Source organism: Octopus bimaculoides, chromosome 8 (genome assembly GCF_001194135.2).
Source record: "Octopus bimaculoides isolate UCB-OBI-ISO-001 chromosome 8, ASM119413v2, whole genome shotgun sequence".
NCBI classification, from domain to species: Eukaryota; Metazoa; Mollusca; class Cephalopoda; order Octopoda; family Octopodidae; genus Octopus; species Octopus bimaculoides.
The window spans coordinates 29,187,220-29,201,354 of NC_068988.1; the positions used below are offsets into that span (position 1 = coordinate 29,187,220).

Consider the following 14,135-nt stretch of genomic DNA (forward strand, 5'->3'; position numbering starts at 1 on the left):
TATATGCATACGTTTGTGTGTCTGTGTTTGTCCCCCCACCATCGCTTTGTTCAACAGTATGAGCCCCCTCTGAATAATGAGCTACAAGCTGTATTTCATAACGTATCTAGGTGCTTGGAAAAGAATCTTTCTTCAATGGTTGTCATTGATGCACCAGGAGGAACAGGCAGGACATTTATCGCGACAAAGAATTTGTACATCTCCGTGGTGCCAAAAGTGTGCCCAAGGACTTCCCACCCAAAACGTTGTAGTGTCCTCATGGTATTACATTTTTTTTTTGTGCAGGCGCGTAGCTTAGTGGTTAGAGCATTCGTCCCACGATCGAAAGGTCGTGAGTTCGATTCCTGGGGATACGTTGTGTCCTTGAGCAGCAAGGCGTTTTATTTTTCACATTGCTCCAGTCCACTCAGCAGGCAAAAATGATTAGAACGTGTATTTCAAAGGGCCAACCTTGTCACATTCTGTGTCACACTGATTATCCCCGAGGGTGCGTGTGCCTGTAGAGTGCTCAGTCACTTGTACGCTAATTTTCCAAGCGGGTTCTTCCATTGATCGGATCGACTGGAACCCTCGTCGACGTAACCAATGGAAACCCAGTTAACACTTTTAATCCTGATTGTTTGAATCTGATTGCTATTTGATACTCGAACCCGGTTTCATTGGTTTCTCGGTACCGTAGTTGTCATCATCTTGTATTCTCACCACCACCACCACCGCATCGCTTTTCATCATCTCACTTCTTTCACTATCCAACCTATTGGACACCAACCACCGTCTCCCTGACCCACCTTCCCCTCCACCACTCCTGGAAGTAATTTTCTAAAAGCAGAAACGGCATTGCCACTTCAGCTATTCCATTTAGCACCCCACTCCACTTCTCTTTCCTTTTTCTACATTTCCTCTTTTCCTTTCTTTCTTCTTCTTCTTCTTTCTTTCGCTGGCTCATGGCTAATGCCAGTTTCTATTGTAATACCAGCAGGTGGTCAGTTAATCTTACGCGTCCGTGTATCTTCTGTATATCGTTCAACTACTTATATACTCGCGTCCATCTCCGGCGCAGAAGATTGTCTCTTTTTCTTATCCAGTTTGTTCTGTCCAACGAATAGGTCTGACATCAAGAAAATTACAGGAAGCTACTCTGCTGTGTAAAAATAAACTAAACTGAACTGACTCAATGAATTATATGTCAGACTGTGTACACACACACACACACACACACACACACACACACACACACACACTCTATCTATCTATCTATCTATCTATCTATCTATCTATCTCATACACATAGAAATACTTGCATACATATATGTATACGACGGGCTTTTTTCAGTTTCTGTGTATCAAAACCTATCACAAGGGTTTGGTCGGCCTGGGGTTAAAGTAGAAAACTTACCCAAAGTGTCATGCAGAACCATTGGTTTGGGAAGCAAGCTTCCTACCACACAGTCACATTATGTGTGTGTGTGTATTTGATAGCAAAAAAAACAAAAAAAAACAGATTTTTCTTTTAAAATAATACATACATGAATATAAATGGATGTGTGTATTTTCCCTTTGTTTACAATTAACACGGGAAAAAATAAATAAACAGTTAACAGGGCAGCAAAAAATCACACAAATAATAAGGACATAACACCCTGTTTGTAAAGGTAGAAACTCCGGGTTGAAACATATGTCGGAAGTAAAAGAATTCGAATAACACCTGCGTTTAACTCCATTTATTTATTTATACATACATACATACATACACACACACATACATACATACATACATACATACATACATACATACATACATACATACATACAAACCAAAGAACTATGCTATCTATCCTGACATCTGCGAATTCAAATATGAAAATAAGTCCAACGTGACTACTCACGCTTCCATCTTTATTCCAGATGTAACTCCAAAACCTTTCACTTTCTTCGGCGTCTGATCTCTCAATGCTGTTAACCTTTCCGTTCAGCTATTGATAAACCCTTTTCTGGTCTTCTTGGAACAATCTGTTGATTTTATATTGTTCAATTCTTTGGTCATATCTCTTCATCTTTGTCGCTTTAACTTGCAATCGTTTTTTCAGATCTTCAAGAATTACATATAACCCCGCTTTTTATTTATTCTATATCTACGTTTTAGTTCCTGATATTTTTCTTCCCTCTTCATTTCACATTTTTCTTTCGTTCCAAGATGTTGATATGTTTTCGTAGTTCGTTCATTGATTGTTTTATTCTTCTTTTCCACTAAGGTTCTTTTTCTTCATTCCCACATTTACGGTTTGGTTTGAGGCCTACTTTATTTCCTATATAGATGATGCAGGCTTTAATCAATCTCTCCGTTCCGGTTATACAATTTGTCTTGATTTCTTTCAGTATTTTATTCACCTTCAGGGTCAACCCACTGAGCAAATTTCTATCTACTTCCCTGAACCCATTTATTTCCATATCCAGGTTTTCCTCAACGAAACTAGTAATGTCTTTAACCATTTCTTTGTCTTCATTATTTAGTTCTTCTCTACACTCAGTGCTTGAGACATTATACTTCTCTCGGTTACTCTCATTAAGTGCAGTATCTGCTTCTGTATCGCTCCTTGTATTTTCGGTCATTATATTTATTATTGCCTTTGCACAGCCTCTAACGCTGGAGATGTACTACGGTGTCAGCTGTTCACTACCAGTTAACTAATGTAACACCTATTATTTTTTGAGCACCTTCCGGAGTATTCGAGCGGTTCCAAGCAGTGCTGTTTTCTGCAAGTGCTCCACCCTTATTGCTGCCCCTATTTGTTCCACGAACTTCTCGATATTTTTGCTCACTGTTCCCAGGGCTTCGACAATTATTGGTACTACTGCTACCTTTTTCATCGACCACAACTGCTTAACTTCCCAAGCTAATCTGTGATATTTCTCGATTTTTCTTTCTTCCTTATCGCATACCTTGTTGTCAGCTGGGCATGCTATGTCTATGATCCAGCATAGTTTGTTTTCTTTCTCAGTTAAGACTATGTCTGGCATCCTATTTTCTATCTCATGGTCGCACTGAATCATAAAATCCCATAGGATCTTTGCATTTCTATTTCCGACGATGCCTTCAGGTTTGTGGTCGTACCAATTTTTTGCTCTGTCAAGTCCATATTTGTTGCAAAGTGTCCAATGGACAAGCCTGGCTATATTGTCGTGGCGTCTCTTATATTCTTTCTAGGCTAGTGGTGTACTTTTGACTGGTAACATGTCACACGGTTTCACCGTTTTGTCCACAGGTTCTGCGTTTATCGCTTTCTGCTGTGTTGTCTATTCGGCATTTTATGTAGTTTGTTCTTAGTGCTTGCTCTTGGGCAGCACAGATTAGAGCCTCCGTTTCCGGTTTTAAATCACTTTTAGTCATCCACAGCCATCTTTTTTCTGTCTTATTTTCAACAACCCTATGAAATTGACCATGCATTCTTATCTTTAGCCACCTATTTTCAGTTTCATTCGTTTTCAATTTCTTGAATAATGCTTTATCTTTGCAATCTTTCAACCTGCACAAGCTTGACCTTCTTCTATTATTATTATTATTATTATTATTATTATTATTATTATTATTATTATTATTCAGTAGTTTTATTTTTATAACGTGCTTTCACTTCACTACCGAGCGCAGCTCTGTGCGCCTTGGGTATGTGCTGTGGTTTGCTGTGGTGCTCTTATGTTTACTGTATTGAAAGTGTTTTGCGTAGAATGTGTGCAGTACCCAGTAGTGCAATTTTCTGTATGTTATATATATTTGTAAGTCCTGGGGTTTTTGTTATGTATTTGTCTGAATATTTTTTTATTATACCTAAGGCACCTACTATGATAGGAATTGTTATTATTATTATTATTATTAATAATATTATTATTACTATTATTATTATGAAAGCACATGGCTTAGTGGTTAGGGTGTCGTACTCACGATCGTTGTGTTCTTGAGCAAAACACTTCATCTCACTTTGCTCTGCTACCACTTTGACACCTGGCGCGTGGCACACTCGTGCACCTGTTCAGACAGCGTCGATTTGATTGTAGCGAGCGAACTAATGGGCGACACGAACATTCGATCACTATCAAAACAAATCATTTGTGCAGATCTCTCGGCAAAAGGCTGAACGCTCAGAATCAGGTTTTGAGTTCGAAGCGGCTCTAATAACGTAAGCATATCATAGAAATGGACCCGAGATACGGAAGGGTTTCCAGTATTGCAATGGAGTTAGAAGGAGGGCTTGCAAAACCTCTGCGTTACTCCTGCAGTTTCTACATGCGACAAAAGCATCTCTGATGTTTATTTCACCTTCACAGAAGTACGACGTTCACACTATCAAGCTTCTGGAACTCTTAGGGAGTACCTTTCCTTCTCTCTCTCTCTCTCTCTGTCTCTCTCCTTTTCTCTGTCTGTCTATCTATCTATCTATCTATCTATCTATCTATCATCTTCTCTTCCTCCCTCTCCTCCCTTCCTCTCTCTCTCTCTTTCCCCTTTCTTCCTCTCTATCATCTATCTATCTGTCTATCTATCTCCCTCTCAATCTTTCTTTCTCTCTCCCTCTCTCCCTCTCTACACACACACACTCTCTCTCTCTCTCTACTCTCTCTTTACTCTCTCTCTCTCTCACACTCTTTATATATCTCTCTCTCTCACACACACTCTCTCTCTCTCAACAGAAAACACCTGCAATAGTGAACTAAATAATTGATGAGTTGAATATCTGCTAACAAAAGACCGGTCAAATGTGTTGTTGACTAATTTCATTGAACATGTCTTCGAACCAAACAACCGAACATATAGTGGAGGGGAGAGGCGCCATTGGCAGGAGGAATGTTCTGCTAGGATGTATAACATGCTGGGAAGCGATTATAAAGAGCTGGCGATGGGAAGGACTGGAGCGAAACATCGAGGAGACAACAATATATTCCTATAAAGCGTCCTAGATATGAATGTAATTATTATTGAAGATAAAGAAAGGGACATTTAAACAACTTATTGGCTGTTGCTACTGCAATGGAAGGAGAGAGAGAGAGAGAGGGGGGGGGAGAGAGATGTTATGAGACAGAGATGGAGTCTTTAGATTTATAACAGGACACAAGAGAACAAACTGCTTTCTTTTAACAATTTACCATTATTCTACTCTAAGTACGAACTGAAATGTCGTCTTCAACAACAGTATTATCAACATTATAGTCGTTTTCATTATCACAGACTTAAAGAGTTGTAACTATCTTTCATACTGTCTAAATCATCATCATCATCATCATCAGCAGCAGCAGCAGCAGCAGCAACAACAACAAAATACATAGCGTTGCCAGAAATCATGATTAAATCTGTACTATAATAAAGAAAATATAATTAATAAACGATATCATAGATATTACACAACGAAATTTATATGTATACTCTTTTACTTGTTTCAGTCATTTGACTGTGGCAATGCTGGAGCACCACTTTTAGTCGAGCAAATCGACCCCAGGACTTATTCTTTGGAAGCCTAGTACTTATTCTATCGATTTTCTTTTGCTGAACCGCTAAGTTACAGGGACGTAAACATACCAGCATCGGTTGTCAAGCGATGTTGGAGGACAGTCCCTTCTCTTTTTCTTGCCTTTCAATTTCTTTTCCTGTTTTTTTTTCTCTCTTTGACAAAGAGCCTCATCCGAAACGTCAGATATTCTTCTGTTTCTTCCTCTTGTATATTGTACACTTCTTTGCTATTTTTCGCTTTATATGTCTACGCTTTTTCAAGCAAATGCATTCATTTGTCTGAATCCACATAGAAAATTTTGTTACTTTCCTCTTTGCCTCAAATTTTAATCGTATTTGTGGGATTTTTACGCACACACATGTATATGTATGCATGTACATATGTGTGTATGTATGTGCATGTGTGTGAATGTGTTTGAGTGTACGTTCAACACATACGTAGAACAGACGAGCATAGAACAGCACCGAGTTCCAGTCAGAGAATTATTTCTGGTTGCAATTGCTGACTACTTCAAGTCCTGTTATTCTAATCTCGTTTCCGATTATTAGATTGGATGTCAAGTGTTAATCTGATGATCAGAAGTGTGCGAAATTCGAATAACCAGACATGAAGTACTAGTTTTTACAACTATGTATGTGTGTATATATTATTCTTTTAAAATAATAGTGTTGATAGTGACTTCGAAGTTTCAGATCACTTAACCTTCATTGGTTTGTGATACATTTGAGTTCATATTGGCTTTATATAATCTCTAGCAAGTTTTTTGGTGGGGTGGGGCCTGTACGTGAAACCCTTGAATAATAATTAGGTTGTAAGATAATATCTGGTGGAAAGATACTAAAGACGGCTGTAATTAAAGTTGATGTTGTGTTGTTTAGAGTTCAGTCCTGCATGTAAAACTGTAATCGAGTGTATATTTAGGTGTGTTAGCTTCAGGTCATGGGGTCGTATTTTAGGGTTCATAAAAGAATGCAGATTGGGGAAAAATTAGTTGGTCGATAAATGTGTAGCTAAGTTTAATCGTTGTTGATGCTGTCTGAACACTGATGGGAAAATATTACTTGTTTGCTTTGAAAAGATGGAGGTTATTGTTAGGAATTTAATCTAAGTTATAAAACTTCGTAATTACGTGTGTTTATTTAGATGCGTCGATTTTGGGTCCTGGAGTTTTAGTTTGGAATTTTGGTTATCACGTGTCTTAAGTGTTCACAAAAGAATATGAATAGATGGAAAGCTTCGTTAGTCAGAAGATATTTTTGCTTATTGTTGGTGTTAGTTTAATACTATTTACAGGATTTAACTCGTTTGTTTCGTAAGGTGGAAGATATTGTTCAGAGTTCAGTCAAGCATGTAAGACTTTGTAATTACGTGTGTCAGCTTCAGGTCATGGTGCTTTGGGGCTCACAAAAGGATGTAGGTTGGAGAAAAGTTTGTTGAATAGCAGATTTCTAACTAGGAGTTAATTAGGGGTTTAAAAATTGAGTATTTTGGAGGGAATCTATTTTTGTTTCTATACGTGCACACGTTTTTATAATGCCTAGATTTACGGATATTCGTGGGTCCAAGGTATCATATCAAAATATCATTAACAAGACCCACACTTGAAACCGAATTGAAGAAACGTTTATAAAAGCCATAGTTAACAAAGTTTACGCCTCCAAAACATAAAGGTAAAATTTTCTAATTGTAATCAAATAAAATGAAGAGCAATTAACAGATCAATAAAATAAGCATCACTAAAATAAGGACTGGAGTTGATATAATCGATAACAGCCCTTAGGTTGTTGAAGGTCTCCCTGCTTGGCTACAGTCTAATGAATGAAAACAGTAACAATATAATTGATACGTTCACACCTTTCCAAAATCAATTGAATTCCAACTGTGAAGTGAGTATATCAATGAGTTGGCAATCTGTGAAATTACTAATGAGCCATACTGATATCGTCTGTCATTTCTTTACATAGAAGCAGACCGGCCTAATGAGACGGCCTGCATGTGGTCACTTGACCTACTAGAAATAGCAGACAGTTTTTCAAACTACATTAGTGACCACCCACTCTTGATGTGTGGGTGGCTCATGTAGAAATTTTGTACCATTCATCTATCTTCTCCTGTTCTTATTTGTTACACTTTCAATTCTATTAGCTCCATAATGTTACTAATTCTAATGTTTCTGTTTTCCCCTTGGCCGTTTTCCAATAACCAATAAGTTTTATACACAATTTGCTCTTATGAGATACTCCAAATACGTAAATTTTGCTTGCCTTGTTCATTTGCAGGGCTCTGTTCAATACCAATTTCAAAATCACTCCTTGCCTTCTTTTAATGGTCACATAAGATGTAAGGTAGAGACATATTGGTGTTTGGTGCTTGAGATTTGACTGTGGGTCTTATATGAGCCACTTATTTGTAAATCAATGGTATTTTGCTGGGGGTTTTTTTTTTTTTTTTTTTTTTTTTTTGCTATTTAATATCTCGGGACAAATTGTATTTGATACATAATCTGCTCTTTTCCTCCGTGATGCTCAAAAGGGCCATGGATACTACCTTCCCTCCAACCAATGGCAAAGACCCTCAAAAAACGTCATGAATGTTACCACTTGCCATGGATGTAGCTCAGTTTCTGAGGCCTTGAAACAATGGGTTACAAATGTTGCCCTACCACCACTGAATAAATTATTAAAAAAATAAATAAATAGAAATAACAAACAAGTAAAAATATTTAAAACATAAATCAATTTTATTCAGTAATCTTTTTTTTTTCCACAAAAAGATGTAAAGCTTAATTTCTGTTATGAAATAATTCTTATTAATTAATTTATAATTTTTTTTTCATTTTGTTATTTTCATCATCATTAATTCCTAATTTGGTATCTGTGTATTTCGATTAATATATACATCCAGCTTATATTAATTTTTTTATTTTTTAATTACTTTTTATTTTATTTTATGTTTTGTACTTCAGGTTGGATGATCTTGTATCCACCCTGCACCCAGAAGATATTGCTAAAACATCTAAAAAAAAAATTAAGTTGAAGAAAAATAACAAATTAAATTAAAATATTTAAAAAAACTTATATATGAAAAAAAAAAAAAACTTAACAGTCCCGAATGAACATTTCCACCAGTCAGGTTTAAAAAAAAAAATACTAAAAAAAACAGGATATTTTTGTCTTGTGAGAAAAGTCGCTTGGATGAAGCACTGTTGAATGGACCAAATGTAAAGGAATACGGAGAGGGATGCAGCTCCTTGGTTTGGTGGGCAAGGATCTGTATAAAAGAATAATCGCAAACCTAACTTAGAAATAGATTTCCACAAGAACTCAACCCAAAAAACATGATTTCTAGTTGTCTTCACCGTTTAATATATGTCACAGCCAGAGTCATTGAAAAGGACTACAGATTGTTGTAATTATTATTATTACTATTGAATGAGAGAGCAGTGTATGCCATCAAAGTGACAATGGGGTACAAATACACAAAGCCCAGTATACCCACCATGACTACCCGTCTGATAAGGGTACACCAGGCACATGCATCACAACCATATGTGTGTGACATGGTGACCTTATATCAAGATAAAAACAGCACATGACCTTGCAGGTGGGGCCCAGTTAGAATTTTCTTCAGGTCGAGTTGGTCATCTTGATAAAAAGGTCCCTGAATAAGGTTTGTTTAAGGACAATGAATATTAAAACAACCCTGTTTCCAGAGGTGAATTATTCAAACACTCCAAAAGAATCCTAGTCAACACATGGCTATGATGCTCTCCCCCCTACTACTCCTGTTCACAATTAATTATAACTATTTATTATACATTATTCAAATTTAAAAACCAAATAAAATAAAATTTCACAGGTCACATCACAGCATCTCTCTATATATACATATTTCTCTCGCTTATGTGTGCATATGCATGCAGCTTTCATATATGAACTAATACATGAGTTTGCATATCAGAGTGGTTTTCTATGTATACATACACAAATTCAGATATCAACAGTAGAATATATACACGTGTGTGTATGTTTGTGTAAAATTTTCTGTTAAATAGGTAATGTGTGTTCGGATTTTCCCCTCTTTGTCTTACCATAACATACTCAACAGTTCATTCCAAACCATATCTTTTCCATAAAATTAACCCCCCCACCCTCGATACATTTTTTTCAAAATTACAGACTCTTATCCTTAATGGCATGTCTGTCTGGGAGAAAATCCTTGATTCTTGAGATTATTCCCCCATCACATTTGGAGTCGACACCAATTGTAATCAAACTGGATTATTCTCTCTGGAAAGAGATAATTTCAAAAAATCAAGAAATCACATAGGTGCAGGTGTGGTTGTGTGGTAAGAAGTTTCCTTTTCAACCACACAGTTTCAGGTTCAGTACCACTGTATGGCACCTTGGGCAAGTGTCTTTTACTATGCCCTCAAACGAAACAGTCTTGTGAGTGAATATTGTAGACAGAAACTGAAAGAAACCTGTTGCACGCGTGAGTTTGTCTCCCACCACCATTTGGAAACCGGTGTTGGTGTGTTTACATCCTGTGACTTATTGGGAAAAGAGACAAATAGAATAAGTACCAGACTTTAAAAAAAAAAGCCCTGGGGTCAATTTGTTGAACTAAAATTTTTCAAGGTGGTGCTCCAGCATGGCCACAATCTAATGACTGAAATGATGAAAGAACTTATTTTACATGTCACCCAATGTCCCTTTAGTCATCATCATCATTTAATGTCTGCTTTCCATGCTAGCATGGGTTGGACGATTTGATTGAGGACTGGTGAACCAGATGGCTACACCAGGCTCCAATCTGATGTTTAAATGAATTCCACAGGGCAATCTGAGTTATTTCTTTCAGCTCATTTGCATTTCATTTATTATGCAAATTACCTGAGCCATTAATGAGTTCAACTCTTATTTGCATATGTCCACATATCTTGTCAGCTGAAGATAATGTCGAACAATTGCTGAGTGGACAATGCCAAAACAAACGTGTGTCCAAAGCTGCCCTCCTGCCTTCAGAGAATCGAATTGTTTCTGAGGAATTCTAAATTCTTGAAATGATCTTCCTTTCTAAATTGAAGTTGGTATCAACAAGCACCAAGTGATTGGTATCTCCTCCCTGGGAAGGGAGATAATTTCAATAAATTAGGAATTTTTTTTATATGTTGTTTAATATACCCTGATTTGTCTTGGCTGTTCAAATCTATCTCTAGCCACTGAGTTATCTCCCTTAGTTCATTTTTTTTTACCACCCACATCATATTTACATCTACATTTCTATGCTTGCATGGGTTAGATGCTTCCTCTCCAACACAGTATCTCTCTCTTTCATACATACTATTTGTTTCAGCCAGGGGCAGTGGCCATGCTGTATGTGGGTTTATATATATATATATATATATATATATATATAGGCCTGATAGCCAAGCCAGCAAGGAGATATCATTCAAAACCTGAAACAATAATGCAAAGCGCATTGTGACCAGCGATGTATAACAACATCTGATAGTCTAGTCAATCACATGATATATATATATACATACTTATATATGTATATCATGTATATACATACCAATACACACATAAAATATTCTATCCCAGACTATCAACCCTGTCAAAAGTGCAGCAATAAATAGAACAAAGAAATGGTCAAATCTTCTGCCAAGTCACTATCATAAAGTTCATATGTGCTTTTTTCTTATTTTTCAGCAGTAAAACACCCAGTAATAAAATCTATCTCCCCCAAACATTTATGTTTCATATTTAAAGCTCCATTTTTACATTAATTATGCAATTATTCTCTGTTGGTTAACATTTGGAAGAAAAGTTTTTAGAACAGGAGAGAAGAATTTCATCAAGAACTTTTGTTGATTTTCATTCCATGAATTCTTCTTTTAGTGTTTGCTTCTCCGTTATAATTGAACATTTTATCTAAACACATTATCAGCATATATCTTTACTTATAAAATGAATTCATATATATATATATATATATATATGCATACATATACATATGCATACACATAGATATATATATACATACACACATAGATATATATATATACATACACACATAGATATATATATATACATACACACATATATATATATATATATATATATATACATACACACATATATATATATATATATATATACACACACACATATACATATATATATATATACACACACACTGATTTAAAAATTCACACGTATATCTATAATGTGTGTATATTGGTGTATATACACTCTCATACACATAAGCAAAGTTTAAAAATTGGTAGTTATTTTGTATACAAAATACTATTTACACACACACACACACACACACACAATGTGTGGATCGAACAGAGATCTTTCAAAATGTGCAAAGTCCATTATAAATTATGTATGTCGTCAGTAAAAGTCCATGAGGAAGACAAGGCCATTGCTAATTCCAAAGTGTGTTGGGTGTCAGTCATCTGTACATAGAAGCATATAGCTTACACCTGTAGGAAACTGAAGACAATGTAAGCACCAAGGTGCTTCCTGGAGTTTCACGAAGCTCTAAAATATTTCATAAACCTTCTCTAGGAGCTGCAAAGTATTTTTACCATAACCCCCTCAAGTGCTCATGAAGAGCTTCCTTATGGTACCCCCAAACACGAAATAGGAGTTTCTCTATGACTGTCAAGCATCCCCCAAGGAGTTTCCACTATAACCACTGCAAGGAGTTTTATAATGATCACCAAGGAGCTGCAGTAAATTTCCTAATGAGCTACGAGCAACTGCACGAAGTTTCATTAGAACTGCCAAATAGCTTTAAGGGGTCGTTTACAGATAGATGTTCCAGAATGTGGGTCCTAAAAGGAAGATGGTCTATTTTATCTCAGCTTTACTTTTGGTCCCAACAATTATGAGTTTGCCATCACGGAGAGCGACAAGAATGTGGGTGTTACCAGGTGTGAATGCAATGCACTGTATTGGCACCAGCAAGGGAATTGTTGTGATTACAGCAAGTCTGGGAGGAAAAAAGAAGAAAAAAATGAAAGAAATTAGATACATAGATATTCAATTAAGTTTCCACAAATTTTACTTAATACATTTTCCTCATTTCTCATGGGAATTAAATATCAATGATAAATGAACAACACCAGAACATGAAGAAAACAAAGGATTTTGTTCCAAGACCCCAAATTGTCCAGAGCATTGCAGATGCTCACTGGGGTGTGCTTTTGTGGTCCGACCCATGTTATCAATCATTTCAAGACAAACGTCACATTATTTACAATTAGCCTTCTGTTATCCCAGTTCAACAATGAATGAATCAGTGATGAACAAATATAAATCTATCTCATCAGTTTGTCCTGCAAGAAACATACTAAAAACGTTATTACCAACCGGGTCAAAACATCCAGAAAGTGAAGAGGTCTTTGTTCTTTTACTTGTTTCAGTCATTTGACTGTGGCCATGCTGGAGCACTGCCTTTTTAGTCAAGCAAATTGACCTCAGACTTATTCTTTGTAAGCCTAGTACTTATTCTATCGATCATTTTTGCCAAACCACTAAGTTACATCGGTTGGGAGGGGAGACAAACACAGCCACACATCCCCTCAAACACATAAACGACGGGCTTCTTTCAGTTTCCATCTAACAAATCCACTCACAAAACTTTGGTCGGCCCGTGGCTATAGTAGAAGACACTTGCCCATTGTTTGGACAATATTGCAGAGCTCCTGCATAAAAACCATCAGATATTTAACCCTTTAGCATTCAGATTACTCTGCCGAATGTAAAACTTATTTATTCACATTTTTTTAAATGATGAATGTTGCTGTAATTTAGCCCTAGGAGACATCGTCTCCAGCTGGCTATACAACACGATCTGTGTCCTTATATATTTGCTATGTTATGTTGGCAAATAATCTTTACTCGTAAGTACTGTTACTGAATATCTCTCGTTATGAGATTTACAAATAGTAAATTTTCTAAACTACTTAGAGAGTTCCTCGTTAGTTTGCCTGATGTTGTCTTTGGAGTTGGTACAGGTGGAATAGTCTGACTTACCCAAAAAGTTCATAAATAGTGAGATATCCTTGATCATTGCCAGTAACGAGGTAATCTTCACCAATAGCCATATGGTGAATGGCATGGGAAACTTGGTGTTGGAAGAGATGTTTACCATTAATTGTATACAATTGGAGAGAATATTTGGTCTGGAAATAAGACAAAAACACATATCATGAAACACAGATGAACAAAAACAATACACTAAACCTCAGAAAAAAACATAGAATGGATTGAAAAGTGACACAGCTGAAATTCTTTTATTCGTTTCAGTCATTTGACTGTGGCCATGCTGGAGCACTGCCTTTAGTTGAACAAATCAACACTAGGACTTATTCTTTGTAAGCCTAGTACTTATTCTATCGAATCTTTTGTTGAACCACTAAGTTACACCAACATCATCACTGTCTTTCACATCTCTTACTATCACCGTCATGCTTCACTGCTTCAGCTACCACCACCACCACCATCATCATCACCGTCGCCTCTATCACAACTACACCTCATACTATTACTATCAGTCAATCTGCGACTGTCCTCACCGTTTCTATGCCTACTATTACTCTCACCCCAGCAAGAG

General features: G+C 36.5%; 1 protein-coding gene and 1 long non-coding RNA gene across 2 annotated transcripts in view; one reads left to right on the top strand and one right to left on the bottom strand.

Annotated features, from left to right (window-relative positions):
- Positions 1 to 4,838, top strand: part of LOC128248559 (uncharacterized) — a 22,993-nt gene extending 18,155 nt beyond the window's left edge. Inside the window, exon 3 of the long non-coding RNA XR_008264731.1 lies at positions 4,684 to 4,838. This is a non-coding gene — a long non-coding RNA (uncharacterized LOC128248559). The remainder of the gene's footprint in view (positions 1 to 4,683) is intronic.
- Positions 4,839 to 8,215: 3,377 nt separating this feature from the next.
- Positions 8,216 to 14,135, bottom strand: part of LOC106874635 (neurobeachin-like protein 1) — a 116,109-nt gene continuing 110,189 nt past the window's right edge. The window contains exons 55-56 of the mRNA XM_014922430.2: positions 13,556 to 13,704; positions 8,216 to 12,509 (exon numbers count right to left, since the gene is read on the bottom strand). Coding sequence (XP_014777916.2) covers positions 12,368 to 12,509; positions 13,556 to 13,704 — 291 coding nt within the window. The 3' untranslated portion in view covers positions 8,216 to 12,367. The remainder of the gene's footprint in view (positions 12,510 to 13,555; positions 13,705 to 14,135) is intronic.